The sequence below is a fragment of the Meleagris gallopavo genome, chromosome 9 (genome assembly GCF_905368555.1).
Source record: "Meleagris gallopavo chromosome 9, MGAL_WU_HG_1.1, whole genome shotgun sequence".
NCBI classification, from domain to species: domain Eukaryota; kingdom Metazoa; phylum Chordata; class Aves; order Galliformes; family Phasianidae; genus Meleagris; species Meleagris gallopavo.
This window is the reverse complement of record NC_139412.1, coordinates 12841137-12864397: the sequence shown is the minus strand read 5'-3', so window position 1 is coordinate 12864397 and position 23261 is coordinate 12841137. Positions and strand designations below refer to the sequence as shown.

The following is a 23261-nucleotide window of genomic DNA, read 5'->3' as shown; positions in this document are numbered from 1 at the left end:
AAAATGGTGGCTTTGTAAAGTAGTGAAGTGAGGGAGTACAAGTCAAAGCACTAAAACAAAAATAAAATAATTTTGCTAAGTTGAACTGTTGTCTTCCATGGTATGAATCAACCAGGGTGAGTAGAAATGACAGTTCAATAAAAGCTCTGAAATTCCCTTTTTTTTTTTTTTCTTTCTTTTTTTTTTTTTTAAAGGTGTGAGAGTAGTAGCAGTTGAACTCCCGATATCTAGCAGTTGTGGTTAGGCCAAGTATTTCACACCAAACTCCCTGGTACAATACTACCCGCCTGGCAAGGACTCACAACGGGGCAGCCCTTACCCAGAGCCTCATGCTGGTCAGGACAGTCCTTTCCGCCTTTGGCCCATAGCAAAGCTGAACCACCTGCTTTGCTTGCCAAAGGGTCTCAAGGTGTATGTTAGCAGATGCTGGTTAAAGCATGGTAATATGACCATTTGACAACATGGGCCATCTTTGACTACCCCCCAGCTACACATCTGCTGCACACTGCAGCCATTCAAAGCAGAATGGAGACCATCGTGGCAACCTGTGCTCCAAAGTGAGAAATTTTAGCTGCATTAGCTGCAGATATTATCACCAGCCATTTCTGTGATACACGTTTTTAAGCCAACAAGCATTTTACTTTACATATATTCGATTTATCTCAAAGTTCTTGCATGTAATGGAAATAATCTGAAGTTCTGATTAAAAAAAAAACAGACATACTTCACTAGCAATAATTTTAATAAGCTGCTGACTTAAGCATTACTGTGCAACATCTATCAAAGGGAAGAATGAAAATAGAGATGGTGAACACAGGGGTTAATTACTGGGTATTTTTATGTATAGAAGTAGTAAAGTTTAAAAATGATATATACAACATCTACATACTTTGCAAGCCTGTCTAGAGGCATATTTAAGTTTGTTTTAAATTCCCATGATCACTCATCCTTTTTAGCACTTGGCAAAAACAAATTCCACACTATCTAATTTTAATGGCAGATCGTTCTAAACTTGACGAGTCATTTCATCATTGCTAATAGACATGGGAAATGCTCTGAATATCTACTTTCGCTTCCAAAAGCAAAGTATCTCCAAGATCATTCCTTTCTTCATTGCTTTTACCACTCCTTTATCTCTTCCTACTCTCTAATTTGAATGCTAAAAATCCAGTGTGCATAAAACTCCCAAAGCTCCATAGGAGTAGAAAAGTACATACGTTTTACACACGAGTGGTTTTGCTCAAACCCACAATTCAGGCAAAGGCTTTTATATGGAACATGTAAGTTCCAATACCAACACAAATTCAGTCATTGTGATACATGGCTTATAGGTCTCATTACAACAGAAATAAAATACTCTTTTCATAAAGGTTCTAGTGAATACAAGGCAGGGTAACTCTGCTCAATAGGAAATCAAAACGGAAGGGAAAAAAAGCTGAAAACTCGCATTACAGGATGCAACTGAAATATGCACACTCCCCTCAGGCCTTGAGCCAGAATGGCTGCCAAACCTTAGCGTAAGAAACTCCACCCTCTTCTGCAGGACCAGTTTGGAAATTCCTGACAATTACAGGGACCAGCAACCCAGATGAGGCTGGCAGGAACAGAAGAAATAATTGACAAATTGTTTATATATCTTGGTCACTGAACACCACTGACTCAGGCTGACATTCAGACTCCCTTGTGAATGGTGCTCTGAGCACCAAACAGCTTGCTTGGCTGTCTGCAGTCACCATACAGCTCAGGGATTTCAGAAGTTCCCACAATTTAAAGCTAATGAGGCAACAAATGCTTTCTAATCCTAAGAATTTCATTAAAAAGTGATTTGGAAAAGCTGCAAAAGTGAGTCTTCATCCCTTCTTTTTCCTTTATTCCCCCTCACCTCTAGGAAAAGGCAGAGTTAATTCCTGCTCCCTCACTGAGACACTTCCATATTCATCTACAACAGGAAGGGTGGCACTTCCTGCACACCCTGGGATCTGAGCAAAGGTCGGATGCAAATGACCACAAACCCTCATGCAACCTGAAGTAGGGCATTTCACTCTGTACCAGCATAGGTGTGTTTGGATATTTTTTAAGCTATTATGCAATCCAGTCACATTTACCTACCTATTTCCCTGTTCTTTGCATCAGCACTGAAACCACTTTTTCTAGTAAAATGATATATCTTTTGAAAAGAAACCATATCATTATTATTGCCTCTGAAGACTCAAACCCTACATAGAAGTTTGACCTAGTCAACTGCTATGTATGCTGGCCCTGGCTGATTATAGCATCTCCATACAAGTCAGCTCCAAGCATGTGAATAGTTTGAGAGAACCCACAAAGTTGTCCTGGGTACTTAGGTTTGTCACATGTGAGACTCTTAGAATCATTGTTGAAATCTGAATAGGAGGCAAGCATATTCCACACATCGCAGGATCAATTGACAGAAAAGTTTGAAAGAGCCAAACAGAACCATTTCACATGTGTTTTCCCTATACTTAATGCTCCCTGTCCCCAGAGACACCAAGGTGCAAGTCTGCAAGGGAATGCTGCCATCCTAATGAAATCACTGCACTTGTCAGCTGTGCATGAGGCTGAATGTGGCCAGTGATATTTAAGCATTCCTCTGAATCTACTCGTCTTTCTTCACTATCACAATTTGTTTTGTGCAGAAGCTGGCTCCCCAGTTTGTTGATACTAAGCACCGGACTAAGCTCTGCAAGCATTCCAGCATGGGATGCTTTTGAAGTGGCCTTGCCAGTAGTTTGCAGCAAAGCTGGGAGAAAGCAGTGTTTGTTTGGGGTGGGGAAGATGGGGTGATTTGAAATTGGGAACAAACAAAGGTGAGAGACACCCTATCAGTAAAATGGGGAGAAGAGAAACAGGATGGTGTAAACCATGGTGTGTGGGCCTGGAAAGGAAAGAGAAACTGGACACATTTCATGCGATGGAGATAGGAAAGAGAGGTGGAGAACAGCAGAGAAAGATAACTAAAGCGTGATGACTGGTAACCCAGCATCTATATCCTGTATGGGCAGAGCAATACCAGGAGAGGAGATACTGAGGAAGGGCCTCCATGAAGATGTAGAGATTAAAATGATACTGCAGAGGGAAAAATGAAGGACAGCAGGGAAAGAAACAACAGGAGGTTTGGGGAAAAACTACTGAGGCAAATACAAACTTAGAGAAGAACAGACTAAAATTAAGAAGGTGAGTGCATATCTGCCTGGAAGAAAATGAAAGCAGGCAAGTTATGACAGGAAGATGCTCACTAAATACTGGACCATTCCTCCTCTGTTGGCACAAAGGGATCCTGAACAGAGAAGAGGAAAAGCAGACAAGGACTGAGGAATGTCTCTAAGATGGCAAGATGCAGGTGGATGTAAGCACAGTGCTCCTGAGGGTGATCATGACTGCTGGTAGGCAGGCAGATGGCAGAACTGAAGAAAAAAACAAACCTGCAGTGGAGGAAGTCTGCCTGGTCATGAAATTTCCTCCAGGGGCTCTCTATGGAGGAAGAGTAGGAGTAGAGGAAGCAGAGGCTAGGACAAGGAAATGGAGCCTTTGAGAGGAAAGGAGTAGGCAGGACAGTTAGTATGACGCAGAAGGGCTGTGAAGTGGGAGCCATGTGTGAATGACAGGGACAAGGCTACAAAAGAAACTACTGTGAAAGCTGTCCAGCTAAGCAGCTCAACTGCATTATCCCCCCTGGGAGGAAAGGGAAAGAAAACAACCAAGGTCATGTCATGCACAGCTTATTACAAACACTAGGCATATATAGTGATCTCCACTGTGCGCCATGATAACCTGGTGTAAGTGGAACATTTGGCTAGGGGACAGGCTGCATTCATTTGCTATTAATTAGAAGTCCATCCAGATCTGAATTTCTGCCAAATTCAAGAATTTGTGAGGGCTAGGATTTCAGTTCCAGCCCACTTTTATCAGTTAAAACAAAAAGAAAATGAAACGTGGCTGCTCAGATGACAGAACTTCCAAGAAAGTACAGATTTGTGGCTTATCTGTGAGCAGTTCAGAGGCTTAGCTAACCAACACAAAGCTAAGCCGATATAAACAGCTTTGAAGCTAGTAGATTTCCTTATTATTTCACAACATAAACTTATTTCCAGAGTCACTTTTACTGGAATGCAGATTGCCCCAGTTTCTCTCTCCCAGCGTCCTTACCTCCTCCTCCAGTTTCACCACCTTGGCCTGAGCATTGTTCAAGGCCTGGTCTCGGATCTCAATGTGTCTTCGCTGGTCTTCATTGGTGGAGCGTGCAGCAGCCAGTTCTATTTCCAGTTTCTCCTTTTCCCGCTGTGTTTCTTTGTCTACCAAAATGAAGTGAAAGTTATCAACAGAAGACACTCTTCTCTACTCAACTTTCAGCAGTTCTTTACTCCAGAGTGAAGGAAAGATGGGGCAACTTCTTACAAGACACAGAACGCAAATCTATTGCTTAAGGGATAAAAACTATGTGGCCTTCAAGGAAGAATTTGTAACCCTGAAAAACAAGCATGTTACCTTCAAGTAACAATATGCCACAATGCTAGCATGGAGGAATAGAAGACGTATCACTCAGTACAGTTAGGTAATTTGCTCTGATTATACAGATGGTTAGCAAAACTTGGCACCTCTTCACCTCTGAGCTTTCAACACTAGAAAACAAACTGCGTAGTTTTAATACCCCTGGCTGGGGAGGGTAGACGGGAAGCTTTTGAGCTTGAAGATGTTGTGCTCCTGCTTGTGGACATGGTGTGAAGAAAAGGTGTTCTGCTTGGGGCAGTTGCTCACCTTCTCAAGAGAACATGCACTCACCCTGCTTGGAAGTCAGCTTCACCAGAGGAAAAGCAAGGAAAACTCCTTGGTCCTCCTCTACTGCCCTTAAAAACAACCCTTTGGGCCAGGACCTACGCACCTGTATCTGTTCTGTCACTACTCAAAACACACCTGCAGTTCAACAAAGCTTTCTGCCCAGCACTGAGAGTTCATGCTTAGTGCTCTAAAGCCACTCCAAGCACAGTGGCTGGTTACAGAATCACAGAGGTTGGAAGGGACCTCTGGAGATCATTGAGTCCAACCCCCCTGCTAAAGCAGGTTCCCTGTAGAAGGCTGCACAAGAAAGCATCCAGCTGGGTTGTGAATAACTCCAGAGAATGAGACTCCAGTCTCTCTGGCAGCCTGTTCCAGTGCTGTCACCCTCTAAGCATTTTCACATGGTCACATGGAATTTCCTCTGTTCCAGTCTGCACCCATCATGTTATTGGGCTCCACTGAAAAGAGCCTGGCCCCATCCACTCGACTCCTGCCCATTAGGTATTTATGTAAACAGCGCTGAGATTCCCTCTCAGCCTTCTCTCTTCCAGACTGAACAGCCCCGGGTCTGTCAGCCTTTTCTTGTACAGGAGATGCTCCAAGCCCCTCTTCATCTTTGTGGCCCTCCACTGGACTCTTCTGGACAATCCCTGTTTTCCATGAACTGGGGAGCCCAGAACTGGACACAGAACTCCAGATGTGGCCTTGCCAGGGCAGAGCAGGGTCGGGGGGGAGGAATCACCTCCTTCGTCCTGCTGGCCATGCTCTTTTTAATGGACCCCAATGATACCACTGGCCTTCTTGGCCACCAGGGAACACTTCTCGCTCATGGCCACCCTGTTATTAACCAGGACACCCAGGTCCTTCTCTGCAGAGATCTTTTGCAGCAGGTCAGCCCCTAACCTGTACTGATGCATGCACTTATTCCCTTTCTGCTGCTCTCCAGAAAGAGCTGGACACAGTGGGAGTACCTATGCTTTGTGTTTCAGGAACAGGTTAACTGCTTTCATTAAAAAAAACAAAACAACAACAACAAAAAAGCCATCCAGGATAAAATAACTTGGAACTGATGAAATTATCACACAAGAGTATAAAGCAAAGCCACAACACAAAGCTGATGTCCTCTGCCCTATGCTGTCATTCCCAGCTCATGCCAACCAGCTACAATGATAACATTAACATACTCACTGCATACATAAGCACAGAATACTCCCTGCAGTGATCTACACCCAGCACTGACAACACCAGAGAAACTACATTCCAGAAAGTAATATCCCACGACAAAGGAATGAGGACAAGGAGTGTAAGGCTTGAAAAACAGGAACTAGATTCTGGGTGTTAGGACAGACTGCATATGGAGTACACAGGCACATTTGTGCGAGCATGTGCATAACTATATTTACAGAACCACAATTACTCCCTTCCTTCTGCCAGCAGAAGAGCCAAGAGCAAAGCTTTAGCAACACAGAACAGCTAAAGATTCCCTTTTGCTAGGGAACTGATGCAGCCCACACATAGGTTACAGAAGAAATCTCTCCACCAGCAGCATCTCAGAGCTCTGCATAGCAAATTCCAACTGCAATTCACAGCTAACCTTGGACATAAGACACAAGGATAAAGGCCAATGTCAATACCAGCCTATTCTATTCAGTTCCCCATCTCTCCCATCCTAGCATTTCTCCTCCACCCAGGAAATGAGCTGCTGACAGTGTCAGCACGTTAAAACGTACTGCAGAAGATGGGCAGAGATGAGGTAGGGTGGCATTACGCCAGAAGGTATCAATCAGTGCCAGCACTCTGTTAATCTGTAAGTGCTTGCAGCAAAGCTTTTGGAGGTTTTATTCCAGACTTTTCTTCAAATGAGTTCTGCTTCACCAACAAGCGCCTACAGCATCCAAAGAAATGCTGAGATCGACAAAACACAGCACTAAGCTCTCCACATGCATCCAGAAGTAGAAATGGCACCTAAGGCTTCACAGCTTTGGCCTTCCCACCTCCCTGGGCAAACCTATGAAATCCTAAAGGCCAGAGTACAATCACAGACTTCCCACTACCACCAGGAGAGCAGAACTCACACACTGACAGCTTTCTACTTGCAATGTAGGCCACAAGGAATAAGCTAACGACAACACAAGAGGGGGATACCAGCATCTGTCAGAGCAGAAGCAGCCTGTGTTACTTCAGACAGAAATCACTATTTTGCAACTTTACTTTCTATTGCATTACTTTTTTATATAACAATTGTGAAAAAGTAAGCATTGTCAGAAGGGTGGAGCCCAGTATGGAATGAAAGGAAAGTTGGCTCGCTGCCATCAGCCTTGAGACATTTTTGTACAAAGGAAAAGCAGCATTTCACATCTGTCATTTTGATTTGCCCTGTGATAAATCCACTGCTGCACACAGAATTCATGACACTTACGGAGCACAGCATACTGCAGGCATTTTTAATCCCCCCTGCTTGTGCTGAACTGGATAGGGCAGCAGCAAATTAAAGAGGAGAGAGATAGGAGACCTTCAGGGTTCCAGTCCCACTGTCCCTAACTCATGCCAGGATTCTTGGCAGTCTGGGAAGGTTTAATTCCAAAGCTTTCGGGGAAGAAAACAGCTGCTCAAATTCTATTACACATTATGGAGTAAACACTATTTTTACAGTGCAACTGTACACTAAGTATGCTCCAAAATCTCTAGCAAACACCATCAGATAGACTGTACATACTGACAGAAAAAGAATTCTTAAATTTGTCCTCCTCTCTGCACTGCCAGTTTTGGACTGTCAGTGCCCCAATTTCAGTCCTGGTAGGTCAGATCTGTCAGTTTCCTACATTCATCTGCTGCATGTTTATCCTTTTAAGAGTGACCAGAGCACTCCTAATGACCCATAATGGCTGTATAACTCACTTTGTGCAAAGAGTTGAGAGATGGTTTTCCGATTGTCCTCAGACCCCTCAAATTCCTTCTCCGCAAGCTGCTTGTTGGCTGTCTCCATACGTTCTGCAGAATTTTTCAAGAAAAGAAATGCTAAAAAATCAAAAAAACTTTCAAGCATTAAAGACCCGCAAGCTCAAAGAGTGGATCTTCTAGTTCTACACAGTCAAAAGTGAAAAGACTATCAAAAGCTGCCATTCATTTCTTAAATGTTTCTAATTATGTCCTTTAGAAAATATTTTCAAGGAGACAAAACAGATTAAACAGAGTTTAAAAAAAAAAATTACTTTAAACATTTGTAACCTAATTTATATGTTTATTTTTTTCTACTTTCACAGATGTTGAGATTCCCTATAGGATTCAGTATGAAGAGCTGATATATTTCAGTCTTCTGTGCCACAAGTTTTATAAAGAATGGTTTCAAAAATCTCTCCAAATAAACTCATTTTTCCCACACAAATAAATCTCCCCGCGTAATTAAAAGATTCCCTTATAATCCTCCACTACATCTTAACAGTTCAAAGATTAAACCACTGTTGTCTGATTACCTGACTTCAGAGAAAAACATAAAATCCCAGGGATAGCTTAGCAGTTCTGCTGCTGTAGGCCACTAGAAATTTGTATTCAATTATGAAAATAAAAATGAAATATTTATGCAGTGTTTTATTATGAATAAAATTATTTAATGCAGGCCTTTGTGCACTGTCTCTCTCACTAGCACTGGGCACTTTATGGCCTCATATTTTGGATGCAAACAGCTTCTGAAAACATGATCTTACTCCAAGACTACAGACAGAGAAAGAAGATAACATGTAGGACAATCTGGCTTTTGGAACAAAAATTAAACTTACATTTTACAAGACTGATTATACACTTTCACACATCTAAAACTGCAGTTGTTTTTTGCCTTTCAAACTAATGTTTAAACTTTGACTCACATTAAGGTCAAATACCATTCAACACCACTCTCCACTGCCAGCCATTGTGCTGCCTCAGCCTCTTAGCAAGAACCAGACACTAACAACATCTCACTTTGGAAAAGAAAAGGGATCCAAAAAAACAGATGCCTATGTTGATAAGGAATGACAAGACCTTCAGGAAGAACAGACACTGCAATTTGTATGTCAGTGCAGAGAGGTCATTGGACAGGAAATAAAGTGAACATGCCTGGTGTGGGATTAGGCAGTCAGCAAAGCATCTTCCCATTTGGATAAACTGAACAAATTGTACAAATTGTGTCTAGGATAATAAGACAAGAGAATTCCAGGCCTGCATCTGGTTTATGGCATTTGGCTTATCACGTTTCTTCTCAATGAGAAACAGGCTAGAAATGAGACAACAGCACTCTTCTAAACCTGTCTTCTCATACTCTCAGCAAATGCTTAAAATCCCAGACTACTGGATATACCCAAGTATCCAGTCATATCCAATTGTGTCACCAGACACAATGACTCCCATGGCAACACACTGGCTTGGTCAGTAAGTACAACAGTAAAAACACAATATTGAAGAAAAGTTTTACTTAATTCACCTCTCAGATCCCTGTTGAAATCATGAAGCCTACGAATTTCTCCTTCCAGCTTGTTTCTCATGGCCTTCTCCAGGGCATCCCGCTTAGAGGATGATTTCTCCAGGTTTTTGTATGCCTCTGAAACTTGCTGAATTTCTGTTTCCAGCTGCAGTGGAAGTGAAAACAAGCACACACTATTTTATCACTAACAATTCTTTTCATTTAATCTCAGAAAGGAGATTGCCTTCTCTTGTTTTCTTTGTTGAGATAAAATGCAGCTACACATCAAATGAAATGACAGAATCTCATTTTCTGAGGGATCCTCATTACGAATACCAGTGGCTGGAATGAAAATCTGGACTCTGCTTCCAGTCTCTAGTTCTACTTCCCCAACACAATCAGAGTACTGATACAGTGAACTGAAGAAGTGCAAATGTCATCTACTCCTTTTTTGTAAGTCCAGAACAGTTTGATACTAGTATCAGTTTGGGCAAAAAAAAAAAAATAAAATAAAATAATATATATATATATATATTTTGAAGAAATAGCTAATGTGATACTGAGTTGGTTAAGTAAAATAAAACAAGAAAGTCAACCTATACTAAAAAATGCTAGTAGCAGATCCTACACTGCTGATGAACTCTGCTGATTTGTAACAGTCCAAAATTCACAATAAAGCCTTCTGATGTTCTATCATTACACTTGCACATCTTAGTTGTATTTTAAAATATTCCACCTACTTAACTCAGGGGGAGGGTGGAACAAAGACACGCACAAACGACTACACTAAAATAAGTTTTCTCCTTCCTGCTAGCCTTCAGTGTAAAGCTGCTTGATTTAAGCTGCAGCAAGCAGCTGATCACCTAGAGCAGGAGAACATTCACTTCTAACTCTCCTTGCCAGGCACAGCTTTGCACTGCTAGAGAAGTATGGATGCACATACTCAGCGATCAATAGGGGCACTGAAGGGAGATGACTGGTATCCTTCTTTCATTATCAGGAAGCAGTCAAACATTTCTCTAAAGCATTTCCTGACGAGGAACCTTCCAAATAAAATACAACACAGTGAACATATGTCCCTGGAAAGAGGCAACGTAGGAAATAAATCAGCGTGGGAAGCCACACTGGTCATCTGAACTCAAACAAATGTTTTAATCAGACACACATTTTTATGGTCCTGGAGACTGCTCAGTGCAAAGAGCACAGAAAGGCCCACAAAGTCCTAGGCTACAAGCAGCATTAGCCTTTTCACAGCTGCAAAGCAAAGCAAGGCTGACCGGCTGTGCAACTTTAAACTGTTGGTCATCCAGAAGTTATTTCTAGAAGGCTGCAATGAAAATATTCCTCATGCTTATTAGTGATGGCTCTCACTGGAATTTTTTATTACTGTTTTTAATGTATGGGAGAAGGGCTTTATCATCACCTATTCTACTTGTTCCATAAAGCCAAAGGTGGTAAATAGCTTGATCCAAAGAGGCTTCTAAGTTTTCATAGCGGTTGTGCAGTACTGAGAGAGGGCTTTTTATGTGACTCCAGTGACAAAGTGTTAGTTTCAGCCCTGCAATCCAAATGTCTCTAATGTAGCCATAGCAGCAGTATTTCTCCTGCACTATGTCCTGCCAGCCAGTTTTGCAGTCATGCTCCCTGTTGTCTACTTGTGTGACCACGTACTCAAGTCAGCTCAGATGAATCCTTCCCACAGTCTCTAAACTCTTTCAGACTGATGGGAAAACAAAGTGCTGCTATCCTGGAAATAAAAACACTAGCTTTAATTAAGCAAGTCAAGCAGCCAGCCTCTTTGAGACAGCTGATGAAGATGCTCTTTTGAGCATGGTCAATTAGCTCTCAGAATAAAACCGAAGGCTTTGATTCTATCTTCCGATTAAGTTAAGGACTGCCCAAAGGGACAGGATACAATTATTCTATCTACATATAAAAGACTCTGAAGTAGATAAATCAATCCCTTAAGCAAGCAACGTAACAACTGCAGATTAGATCATTCAATTATGGATGATACCAGACACAGGAGAATGTCTGACATTCAAGAACACCCACCTTCTGCAGTCGGGCTACCTTCTCATAACACCCATCCAGCTCCTGTCGCAGAGACCGGTTTTCTTCCGACAGGATTTCCACCATTTGCTGGGCCCTGGAAACTATGGCAAAAGGATCTACTTGCATCTGCTGATATGGGGAAGGTATCTGCTGAGCCCGGGACATCACTGAATAGGAATCGCCTTGCTGCTGCTGCGGGCCAAGGAAAGGCTGGCATAGTCGGTACAAATCTCCCTGATGGACTTGGTTTGACAAGAAAGGCTGCTGGGTCCGTGGCAGAATGCCAGGATCTCCCTGGCTTGGAGTCAGGGGTTGCTGGTGCTGGGAAGGGGACAGCCTGGATGGTGGTGGAGACTGAAGCAAGGTCAAAGATCCCAAAGATGTCAAGGAAGAAGTTGGACTGTGGTGGTGAGGTGGTCTCTGTTGTAACTGCAGCTGCACATCTGGGTTCTGCCTGGAAAACAGAGAGCAGAAATTCCATCAAAGTCATGCAGATGATGCATGAACCAAGTGATAAAGGCATGAGCTGTATAGCTCCTATTCACAGGTATTTCCACACAAAAACCCCTCATGTTCTGGGCTTTGAATATACATTTGTTTAAATATATGCTTTAAAAATAAATCTGGTACCAGAAAATCAATTCTAAGTATGTGATGGTCGTAATCACGTGTCTATTTTATACAGAAACACTAAGAGAAATTCCATCAGCAACCACTGGCAAAAATTATTTTTACAACTTTTTTCCATGCGCTGTGAATAAAATGGCTGAGCTGAGAACTTCTGTTTTGTCCTGAAAAATGCAATCTCTTAAAGAGAAAACAATTAATCTTCTTCAGTAATCAAGGATACAAAGTTAAAGGAATTGGCTAAGCTCCCTGTTGCCAGGCCAGCACCAGTGGTGCAAGCTTTCCCAAGCATCAACCAACACGCCTGGTCAAATCACAGTTAAAGGATGTGAAAACAAACCTAAGAGTCAGAAGGAGCCTTTTGTCCAATGTAGTAAGTATGCTCATTGTTCCTAACAGTAACGTCTAGAGGATATCAAACACAGACCTAGACATCTGCAACACGCTTGCATCTATTCACAGAACTAACTCCAGCTCATGTTTCATGGACTCTGGAGATCCCCATTTTAAGCTCTGCTACATTACCACTGAAAAAACCTTTTTTAGAAACCGTGGATTTACCATACTTGGATGATCTCAGAGGGCAGGCTATGCTTCTTCCTCCCATGATATTCAATCTCTAACTTCTCTAGACGTTCTTTACACTAGCAGCTGAGGTCTACCCTCTCCAAGTGGTAGTCAACCTCTTCTCAAGCACAGAACTCAGGCTGATGCAGACCCACTCTGGCAGTTCAGCATGTTCTGCAGTTCTCCTGTTCTGATAAAATTTCCTATCCTCTGGGCTGCAGTTGAACCCTGCAGCTGGAAAAGCACAAACTGTTCCACCTGTCTGGAGCTGCTGCAGAATACCCCCGTGGTTGCTTATGCTCACAGGAAGGACCCTACGGAATGGCTGTGCTGAGCACACCAGGGATACTGATGTTCACAGCAGCCCCCAGCACTGCTCTCCCACCTCACCAGGAGGGTTAGCAACGTGTCAGTTAAAAGCAGCAGATGTGGGCCTGAACTGGAAGCCAAAGGGTTACACAATGGGCTTCTCAGCCTATGTGCAAACACTCGGCATCATCCTTCCTGTTCTGTGCAGAGCGAACGCATCAACTCTTCATACCCGTCCAAAGAGGAAACGTCTGTATTACTCACATCTGGCTGCCAGTGCACGTAGGAGTCGATACGTTCTCAGGCAGGGTTCACCATTTCAGAGCTGCATCTCATTTTCCCTGCTTTCCAGCAGAGAAGGTGCAGAGAAACCCCCAAGGTGACATTCAAGTTGTTTAACAGGGAAACAAATCTACTCATTCTCACACTTGGGAAGAAACAAATAATTACTACTCTAGTTACTGTTCTTCCCTTCTTCCCACTCAGGTGACCGTGTCCCCCAGCAGCAGCATCATTTCAGGAGCTGCATTTTCCCAGGAATGATTACATGTGGCACAAGGATCTCAGGGGTTACACATAAGACAGTTGTACAATTAATTTCCTCAGGAATGTTCAAATCAGTAGTAGCAATTTGGTTCTTCCTCTCCTGGCAGGTCAGCCCCACTTAATGCATTTATTTCATTACTTTTATTCGTCAGTTCTCACAATGAGGAATAAGGCAAATCAACACAGGATGTGCTCAAGGTCACCTAGTTTGTCTCAGGTGGTTTCCAACACCGTTCTCAGCTCACTCAGGTTACAAAGTTAAAACTTTGCGTCTTCACAAACTCCCCAGCTCCTCCAATTCTCTCTTTACATGACGTCATGTTCTCCTCATCTTATAATCAATTAAGGACTAACCTTGTTGTGACGACTAATCTGTGATGGCCTGCAGAGGTTAGATCAAAATAGTTATGTTGCCAGTCTGTCTCTAGCTGAAAACAAACCTTTCCCATTTTGAACCCACAAAATTCTTTCTGAAAACAACTTGAAGCAGTTATTCAGATAGGATTAATCCAATCTGCATGTGCTGGTAATATCAGCCTGGGAACTCTTTAGATAGGGATGCTGACAATCTGGGATATTTCAGTAAATGCATCTTGTCATCCTGCCATCAGAACCTTGCTGTTTCTGCAGGACCCGAGCACTAAAGAGAGGAACTCAAGGGAAAAGAGGTCAAAGACGCGACAGTGACAGCTAAATTCTGAATAGACCCTCCTTGTACTGACATGCACAATAACAACTTTTTTTAAAAAAATCTACTGTAAAGAAGAACTCTAGGAAATCTTGGCCAAGAATTTCTAATCAAGATATATTTCCAAGATTTCCAGCATTTTGGCATTCACATCCAAAGCCTCCACATCTTCAAAATACACCAATCTCACAGGTTCAAGGTACAAAATGAGAGCTGGGAGCCCCAATTTTGTTGCATTACCAACAGCTTTAGAGTTTCCAAAATGACACAAATTCCCAGCAAGGTTATCCAACAGGGCTGATATAGCCCATGTTTAAAAAATATATTTCCCAGTAAACCCACAGTGACGTCTCAGCCTTTTAAGATCTTGAAAGATCTTAAAGATCTATGAAAACCTTCACGTGCACATTTACAGAACTTTTTAGTATCCTTGCTATTTTCAATTTTGTCTCACAAAATACTTACATACATATACTTCTCATATATATATATACTTAAAACCCAGCTCTGAGACCCCTCAGATTAATGTAAGAATTGTGGAGTTTATTTAAGAAGGCAGATGAACCCAATGGTTTTGCCCGAGATTTTTTAAGTGAGAATCCTAAATCTTAAGGTACAAATCACTCCTGGGGTCACCTAAAAGAATTGTTGATAGAAAGGTAGCAGAAACTTTTCTCCGTGAGAGAAACTGTCCCCAGGTAACCTGCAGCAGTAATTGCAATTATATCACGCAAAAATGCAGACAGACTCTCGAGATACTTGAAAAACAAAATTACTCAGTTTCAAATTTTTCAATTTGCCTTGCTGTCATATACATCTCAAACACTGAAAACAACCCTGCAATAATTCCTAGAAATGTTTAAGCTTGAGAAAAGAACTTTAAGGGCCACTTCATTTTGAATGCTATGACACAAGAATCTCTGCTTCCTTTACAGTCCCTGGCAAACACTGAAGAAACAAGCCATGCGGGCCAAGTACAACTGTGGATTTATGGCTCTGCAACTACAAGGGTCACATTAGCTTTTAAGTCACAAAGATAGAGATATGGCTCTGCAAGCAAACCCAGCCAACAGGAGTGCCGAGGCCGCCAGGATTGCAGAAACCAAGCCATGCAGAAGATCTACACACAGAGGAGCAAAGCGGGGAGGGCAGAAAAATGAAGAGATCAGGAAAGGTCTCTGGCTTGTTAAAAACCATTTCTGCCTTCCCAGCTTCCCCTGCTACGTCAGGCTCAAGCCATCACGGGTCCCCACTGCCTCCAGCCCTCCCTGTGAGCCAGGACACAGAGTGCAGGAGGGAGCAGGCTCCGCTCAGCCAGGCAGCTGAAATCAAACTGATGTGGTTTTGTTCTGCCTCCATGCTGCACCTGATTATCCCCGCTTTGATGCTGCTCAGGAGAACGTGGGACACAGAAGGGATTTACTAATTATGGGACAAACTCTTAAAAAGTCTCTGTGCAGTCAGCAGGGTTAATCCCAGCAGCACTCGGTCACTTGGGCAGGGGATGGCGCTGGAATTGCAGGCAGAGAGGCTCCTATGTGCACAAGGCTGAATCCAATCAGCCCCTTCATCCCAGTTCTGCCATGGGGGACACGACTGCAGCACGCCCAGGCCAGGGCTCCTCTGAGACCTGAACGTTTGTGGCACCGCTGGTGCTGAGGTCCAATGGAGATATTAAAGAGAGAATGGGATTCTGGAACTTTGCATGCAGCCAGTCCTCTTCTGAACTTTACAATTTCCAAATAGCAGCGCAGATGCCCCTGGCATGCCCAGTATTTACATTAAACCAACACTGCTACGAACACATACGTGTTCCCAAACTTACACCACCCAGGAGCAGGTGAGGCAAACAGTTTGCAGACTGGTTTAAACTTACCACACAGCCCATTCCTTTCCCAGAGCGGGGAGGGCGAAGCATGAGAATGTAGTGAATTCCCCAATGTTTATCTTGCTCAACGGGTTTTATTTAACCGCATCGTTAGGTCACCCTCAAATTCCCCTGAACAATGAGGGGAAAACCCGCAGAAAAGGGTGTGGCTTCGCCAGCAGAAAGAAGGGGCTTTGTTTCCTTGCCGTGCAGTTCAAAAAATGCACACGTTTACCAATCCCAATTAATCCTGATAAACAGAGCTGCAGCCCAGGAAAGCTGCAGCGGCTGAAAATACTTTATCGCTGCAGAGAGGCTGCAAAGAGCACTGCCAGGTGCCAGGCAAACACACTCCTCACAGCCATCTGCCTTTAAAATGCTCACGCCACTGCCCAGCTGCACCTTTGGTAGCAGAGGTTTCTTGTCTAAATGACTGTTTCTCTTAAAATGGGAGAGGACTCACTCCCTTCCTTCACTACGCTGCTCTGTAATTTATGGATTAGTCTTGCAATTGTTCTACTGCTTCAGCATTCGCTTGCAAAGGAAACCTCTTCTCTGTACAGCTATTTAGGTTAAAAAGTAACCTCATTAGATTCCCAGTGCTTTGAAGACAAATTTCAGTTGCTTCCCCTACTGGAAATCTCGCCAGCTGAACCTTTCTCCTCCTCCCCCCTCTTTTTTCCAAGCAGCCAGGATCCATCCAATACAGACAAAAATCACCCTGTCTAGAGGAGCTGACTGTTGGCATGTTTTCAAATACCTCTCCCTTGCACAGCAAGCAGGCAATGTCTCAGACTCACTATATTAAATATTAGGAGCATTTCTGATGCAGCACAAGCATTAAGGATCTGTTTCCTTCCCCTGCGTGCAGATTTTAGGCCTTTGAATTTTCAAAAAGATTTGCAATGAGCTTCAACAATCATTACCACCCCCCAAACCCTTTACTTCCCCTCTTCCTGGCCTCTTTATTATTTATTTAGCCAGATCAAAGGGCCTTTTCATCAGGCTTGTATGCTGCTGAAGTCATTTCAGATCACAAACAATGGTGGACAAACTCTGAAAATAGCTCCCCATAGGACTAAGAAGGTTCTGAGCAGATTCAAATTCTCCAAAGCTCAGACTCTGTTCCCAAATACAGACTGGTTTCTTCCTCCCACTCCCCTCAAAACACAACAAAGTATGTGCAAACACAAATGCAGAGAGACCTCACCATTTTCTTCTGTAGCAATGCCCTCCTGTTGCTCCTTTGTATTACTCTTTTAGATTCAAAGCCAGGCCAAAATCATAATACCAAAGTTCCCTCTCCCCAGCCTTGGACTGAGATGAGACAGTAAGGAAGCAGGTAAAGGGGAGCCATATTTTCAATCCATCTGAATAAAACTTCATCTTCACCCATGTGGCAATCAGCGTTTGGCTCAAGCCAAATCTACTTTCTAATCTAGAGAGAACCAGAACAGGCTGGGATTTCAAATTGTGCAAGGAAAATTAACAAAAGCCAAACAAGCAAGTCTGGAATGAGAAACAAAGCACACACCACTTTCTACTCCTACGTGCTGGCCCACTGAAAAATCTGGAAAACTCTAAGGGAAGCTTTGGCCATTGTTGTTCCCCACACCATTATTGATTTCATTCACTTTCTTCTTTCCTATGTGGCATTTAGGTGCAGCTTGAACCTAAAAAAAAAAAATATTTTCCCTTGGCTGATGTAATTAAAGCACAGCTTAAGTACTGCAGTAAGTAACTGCAAGTTTCTAGAATGAATCACACCACAACCTTTTTTTTCCCCTTTCTTTAAAGCAAGCCTTCTGCAAGGCTCTGGAGCTGCATTAAACTTCCCCTTGCCATAAAAATCAAGCTGGTCTGGTTTTTTTTTGGTTTTGGTTTTTTTTTTTTTTTGGTTGTGCTCTCTAAAAGGCATCAGGTCTCTCTAGCTAAGCCAGTGAAAGAGCTTACAGTTCTTCCAGACACTGTCTGCAGCTGAACACAATACATAGTCTCATATAAAAGAGATGAAATCTTTGCTGAAAGATAATCTATCTCAGGAGTGAAAACAGTGGACTGAGTTTTATGCTTTCTTTTCTTATCTGGCTGCCATTCTAAGATCTTGCTTACCTGACTGACCCATACTCAGGGGGATGTTGATACCTCATCATAGGCCCATCGGATCTTCCCTGCTGGCTCACGCGATGATCACTATAGAAATGCCCCGAGTCCTGAGGTTTGCAGTTCATAGATGGGGTGGACACATTTTTGTAAGGATACTCCGGAGGAGGACCCCTCTGCTCCATCCCTTTCATGCTGGGCTGGGAAGGAGGCTGCACAGAGTTCTTGTAGAACTCATTGGAGCCAGAATTTTTATAAGGGTCGCTCGATTGCTGAGGAGAAAGTGGAGAGAGGGGGGAGAGTGGTGCGCTCGTGACAGGCGCGTGCGCCTTGACACCACTGGTGGCCAAGGACAGCTGCATCAGCCTCTCACTCAGGGAACGAACGTGTCCTTGCTTCAGGTCCTTAAGTCCTTCATCCTGGTGGACCTTCCCTGGGCTCACCCGCTGAACTGTGGGCCGCCCTTCAGTCCTCATTTTTTGGTTGGTCACCCCCGTTACATAGAACGCTGCCCCGACACTAGCATGCGGCTGGCCCCTGAAATACTGTGACTGCACTTTGGCTTCCTCATAGGTCGGGAGATCCTCGCTGTTCTGGAGTCGCGGGGAGAGCTGCTTCTCCATGATGCTGTTGTCCACCTGTATTTCCTGGCCCTGGGGCTCCTGACGGGCAGCATGAGTCACGAGCTGGTGGTCCTGGGAGTTCAGCCCTTCGTTCTGAGATGCTGGACTCCCAGTGCTGTTGAAAGGGGGGGCATTTCCTGTGGCTTGCTGGTGTAAGGCAAGAAGGTTACGGTTGTCATTTGGGTTTCCGTATCTGAGCTGCTCCTGCAGCAGGCGTTGTAAAACTGTCGTAGCTGCTTGCTCTTCTGAATTCCTCATCTCAAACTGTGGTGCCTTTTGGGTGGAATGTAAAAGCTGCCCTTGACCTAAGGAAAGGAGACACGGTTATTAGCGCCTGAGTAGATCAAGCAGAAGACATTTAAGAGCAATAGCTTAAAATACAGAAGAAAAAGGCAGGTTAGATTACCAAAGGTTCCCATAACAATGAAGGTCATTAAGGCCCTTAGACCTTAGAAAGACTTGCATGCTAGGGGGCAAAGACTCAAAGGTGATGAAAGGTGACTTGCAAGTTTATAGGAATATCAATCGACTGCAAGCTGCAGGGATGCAGGCTGAATACCTCAGACAGCAAGGCTGCTTTCAGGAGAAAGGAGACCCATAATTCACAGGATGATGGTAAAAGTGCCTGATCCTTGTTTGTTTTGCACTTATAGCTACCAACAGTGAAATAAGTTCCCCGTGTTTGCAGGCAGGCAAAGATAAAAGGGTGAAATCAGCAAATTGTCCGCTTTAAGGAAGGGGAAAAAAAAAAAGTTCAGTTGAGATTGTATATGGTTCTCAGGAAGTAGATCCATCTCTTAGTTTAGATCAGTTAAAGCAAGTAATGAATACCTGGATAGCCAGCAGATTTTTAGAGTTAATAAATATGCAGTGTGAGATCAGTACTTCGTCTCCCTACTGCAGAAAATAGTACATAATGGGGCAAGTGAGGACTCTGCAACTTCCTGCTATACAAAGGCAACCAAATCCTCACACATCTTAATATCATCAGCTGAACGCATGCAAATGCAAGAGGAAAACAGTTGTCTGATCTAAGGCACAGAAAAAGATCTACAAGTGACAGGAAAAAACACTGAACCAATGAGAGAAATTCAAAGAGCACACTCAATGAACAGATTCAACAGGCAGTAACCAACAGCAGTTAGCCCTCACTCAGTCTCCCAGTAGAGTCAGGAGATTGTCAAGGAAACTAATACCCACTGGCCTTGCATAAGCTGAAATATCCAAAATAAGTAACATCTCTGTGGCATTTAACTAGAAGCAGAGCTACTTCTGAGCCAGAACAGTTCAGAACAGAGCATGCTTTACAAACACACATTGGTATTCTGGCACTACCTTCTGACACCTTTTTTTCTGTACAACATTGTCCCTTAGGAAGAGGCAATTTGCTCACACTAGCTCGTTCCCTGGCAGACCCAGGGATGAGCTGCAGGAGTCAGGAGACCTGGAGGCTTGCTTCGTTCCAGGTCTCCACAACCAGCCAGTTCCCTCCCTCGGAACTGCCTACCACACGAGTCTTCGCCTGGAATACAAGGCCTCAATGGGTCAGGCAAGACAGAACCCTTCTGCAAACGTTAATTAAGGTAAAATCCACCTCAGCCCGGGCTGCCTCATCAAACTACGAGTTTGGGCCCTACAGAATGGCCGAAAATGTGATTCTTCCGAAATCCTGTTTGAAGCGGCACATACCTACGTCCTTCACTTTGACTTCCTTGGGAAGGAGGAGCGGTTCTGGCACATGGGGGGACACAGCCTTCCTCCCGCACGTCCAAAATTTCCACTCAGAGATGGCTTCAGTCTCCTCTTCAGTGGGACAGATCACTTGATACTCTCCTCGCTTCCAAAATAATTCTGAGGAAAGCATTGAAAACATCATTTTAATCGGCAGACAGACCCTAGAAATAACAAACCTTGTCCCATATTTAGTATTTTTCTTTGTAGTTTCTTGTTTTTTTCCCAGAGCCCGGCAAACCTGATCCCTTTAGGATGAATGAACCCCCATATCCCTAACAATCTACCTCAGCTGCTGCTTTAATCATGACAATTTCTGCTCCAAGATTAAATGTTGCCAACAATGCTCTGTTCCATCTGCGCCTCCAAGTGAAACAGTGATTAAAACCCTCTAATTCTTTAACTCCATTGTTTTATTTTTTTGCTAAGAATGAAAGCTGCAGCACAGATGACAGTACTCTGTGCTTACAGCTCCTTTTTCAGTGGTACTGTATATGGCAAATTAGAGCAGAAATCCTTTGACGAGAGGTGCTATGCTTACGTGCTTCATAAACTTACTACAAATTATGCTTCAGAAATGACTGAGAATGATCAGTATATAAGCATTAGCTTTATTTTACGGACTGGGAAAGTGAGAGAAAGAAAAAGACACTGCCAAAGTCTATGCCAGAAATACAATGCAGATCCCAGCTCTAATTCCCCAAACATTCTTTCATTACGTTACTTTTCCCTTTCTGAACATAAAGAGCTAAAGAAACTTTAACCATTGAGGGGAGAATCAGAAAAACGTGCTTCTAGGTACATTATTCAAGATGTAGTTAAATCTACTACTAGAGGTGTCCCAAGCAAAAAGGCAAAGAAGCAAAAGAAGTGAAACTTGCTTGTGCACACTGTGTTTGTACTGTAAGGGCAAGCAATTAAAACTAGCAAAATTAAAAATATTCACTGGGATGTATATTTTGACTTAATTTCCTGGAATGCTGTGAAAAATAAAATGAGCAGACGTAGCAGAGGAATGCAGACGTGGATGCAGACTTCTGCCACCATCTCGTTACAGCGCACAACACACCCAAGAAAAATTATCTCACATCTGCAAGTTAAATACTTGAGGTGTCAACAGCAATTTCAAGGCACATGAACAATATCTAACCAGGGAACAAGGCTGTGTTGTGTGGTGTGGTACTTCAAGATGGTGGCTGAAAAAAAGTTCTAATGTCAAATTCTTAACTGGTGACTGAGCTCGAGAGGGATATATTGAAAACAGCTGCCAGCAAATATGCAGCAAAGAACCTTAAACCAGGCATTAAGATAGCATATAACTAGAGCATTTCTTGCCTCCTTTCCCAGTTTTGCACAACAGAATTGAAGGATTCCTTTCTCCCCCAAACTTGTAGAACTGACTCTTCTTTTTCCCTCTTAAAAAAAAAAAAAAAACAGCAAAAAAAAAAAAAAAAACAACAAAAAACAAAGTTGCCCTAAGCAACCTATTTTTATTAGAACATAAAAAGGCTTCTATTATGCAATATGATGCTGCCTTTCCACCCAAAGATTTCTTTTGTCTCTACTGGAAAAATGTAAGAGGGGGTGGGGGGGATGTTTATTTTCTTAATACAAAGATATAACCCAGCTTGAGATTCTGCCCCTGCCTCAAGGATTTTCTCCACAGACAAATGCAATCTGTGCATGCTTAACTCATGTAAACATCGAAGGAAGCAGTGCTGTATGTAACCACCTCACACACACCGTTTACCTCACAGCCACACGAGCTCATTCTGCTGATCAGAAGATGGATGGGCATGGTTCACACTGTGTGGATCTGCTGGGAATGAATACTACCAATTTCAGTGCAGATGTAAAAATCAGCTCAGAAATCCAAAGAAAGAGGCAGATAGGGATGCAGTATGAAGGTCCTCTGGCCAACAAACCCAGTTGCTTTATGACATGCATCACACTGCCTTTCCAACCAAAGACTCTCTTTGTCTTAACCATAAGACTGTTAGCACAAAGCTTAGCTTTTTTCCAATTCTACCCTATTATTTTTAATTAACAAAGAAAATCTTGTGCAATTAACTTGGGTGGCAGCATTCTTGGAATCCGCTTCCTGGGCAAGTTGGAAACTCATGGCATAAATCAGTTAGCAGGGCTTTTTTATGTAACGAAACTCAAAAATGAACAGTACCAAATGGTTCTGAAGCCCATGTGCTATTTATTTGGACCAAATTCTATTTGTGTTGGGCTCTTCCAGCAATTTCAGTACTAGTGTGCCAACCACTGAAATTAGTGAGGTACACTGGAAAAGTTGTCATGATGGAGTTGGAAGAAAATTGATAGGTTTTGTAAATTTTCTAAGCAGACATCTTTTTGGGTTTAGCCTAAATCTATTAAGATGGACAGGGTTGAATAGTTAACTACACTTGGTTCATTTCAGTCTACCAAATCTCTGCAAAACTACTGGCTTATGCACTGCACGATACATTCTTCATAACCACAAAGCCTAGCAAAACTTTGCTTTCCAAGTGGAACATTCAGTTTTCAAACAATTCTACTCTAAGGAGCCACCGTGATGTAGAGTTCCCAGGCTGAAAAAATTTGGCGGTTTGCTCCTGTGCGTCACACCTCATGGATGATAATCCTACCATTTTACCCCAAACCCTACTCCTGAAATTACCCCTATTTAGTCTATTTGTATCTGCATGTTCTCAAGCCCAGAACTGGTTGAACTAACACAAGAACTGCAAAGTATTGGATGCAGCCATGTTGAGGCCAAGAATGAGTATAAAGGGGGGCTTAACAGGTGCTATTTAACAAAGAAAAGGTCTGTTTTTGCAGGGCATTGTGTAGAAGTGTAGTAACCAAAGCTTCTGTGTGAAACATCATGCAGTTATGCACAGGAACCGTGCCAGACCATCATAA

The 23261-nt window shown here is 43.0% G+C and overlaps 1 protein-coding gene across 4 annotated transcripts in view; it reads right to left on the bottom strand.

Moving 5' to 3' along the window:
- AMOT (angiomotin) overlaps positions 1-23261 on the bottom strand; it is a 60850-nt gene that overhangs the window by 17075 nt on the left and 20514 nt on the right. For 2 of the 4 annotated variants that reach the window (XM_085230823.1, XM_010715365.3), the window contains exons 2-7: positions 20307-20468; positions 18004-18922; positions 11288-11741; positions 9254-9398; positions 7696-7788; positions 4168-4313 (exon numbers count right to left, since the gene is read on the bottom strand). In XM_085230823.1, the coding sequence (XP_085086949.1) occupies positions 4168-4313; positions 7696-7788; positions 9254-9398; positions 11288-11741; positions 18004-18875 (1710 nt within the window). In that variant the 5' untranslated portion in view covers positions 18876-18922; positions 20307-20468. Of the gene's footprint in view, positions 1-4167; positions 4314-7695; positions 7789-9253; positions 9399-11287; positions 11742-18003; positions 18923-20306; positions 20482-23261 lie in introns of those variants that run through there. The other 2 variants (XM_085230822.1, XM_019618267.2) reach the window with 2 other exon arrangements.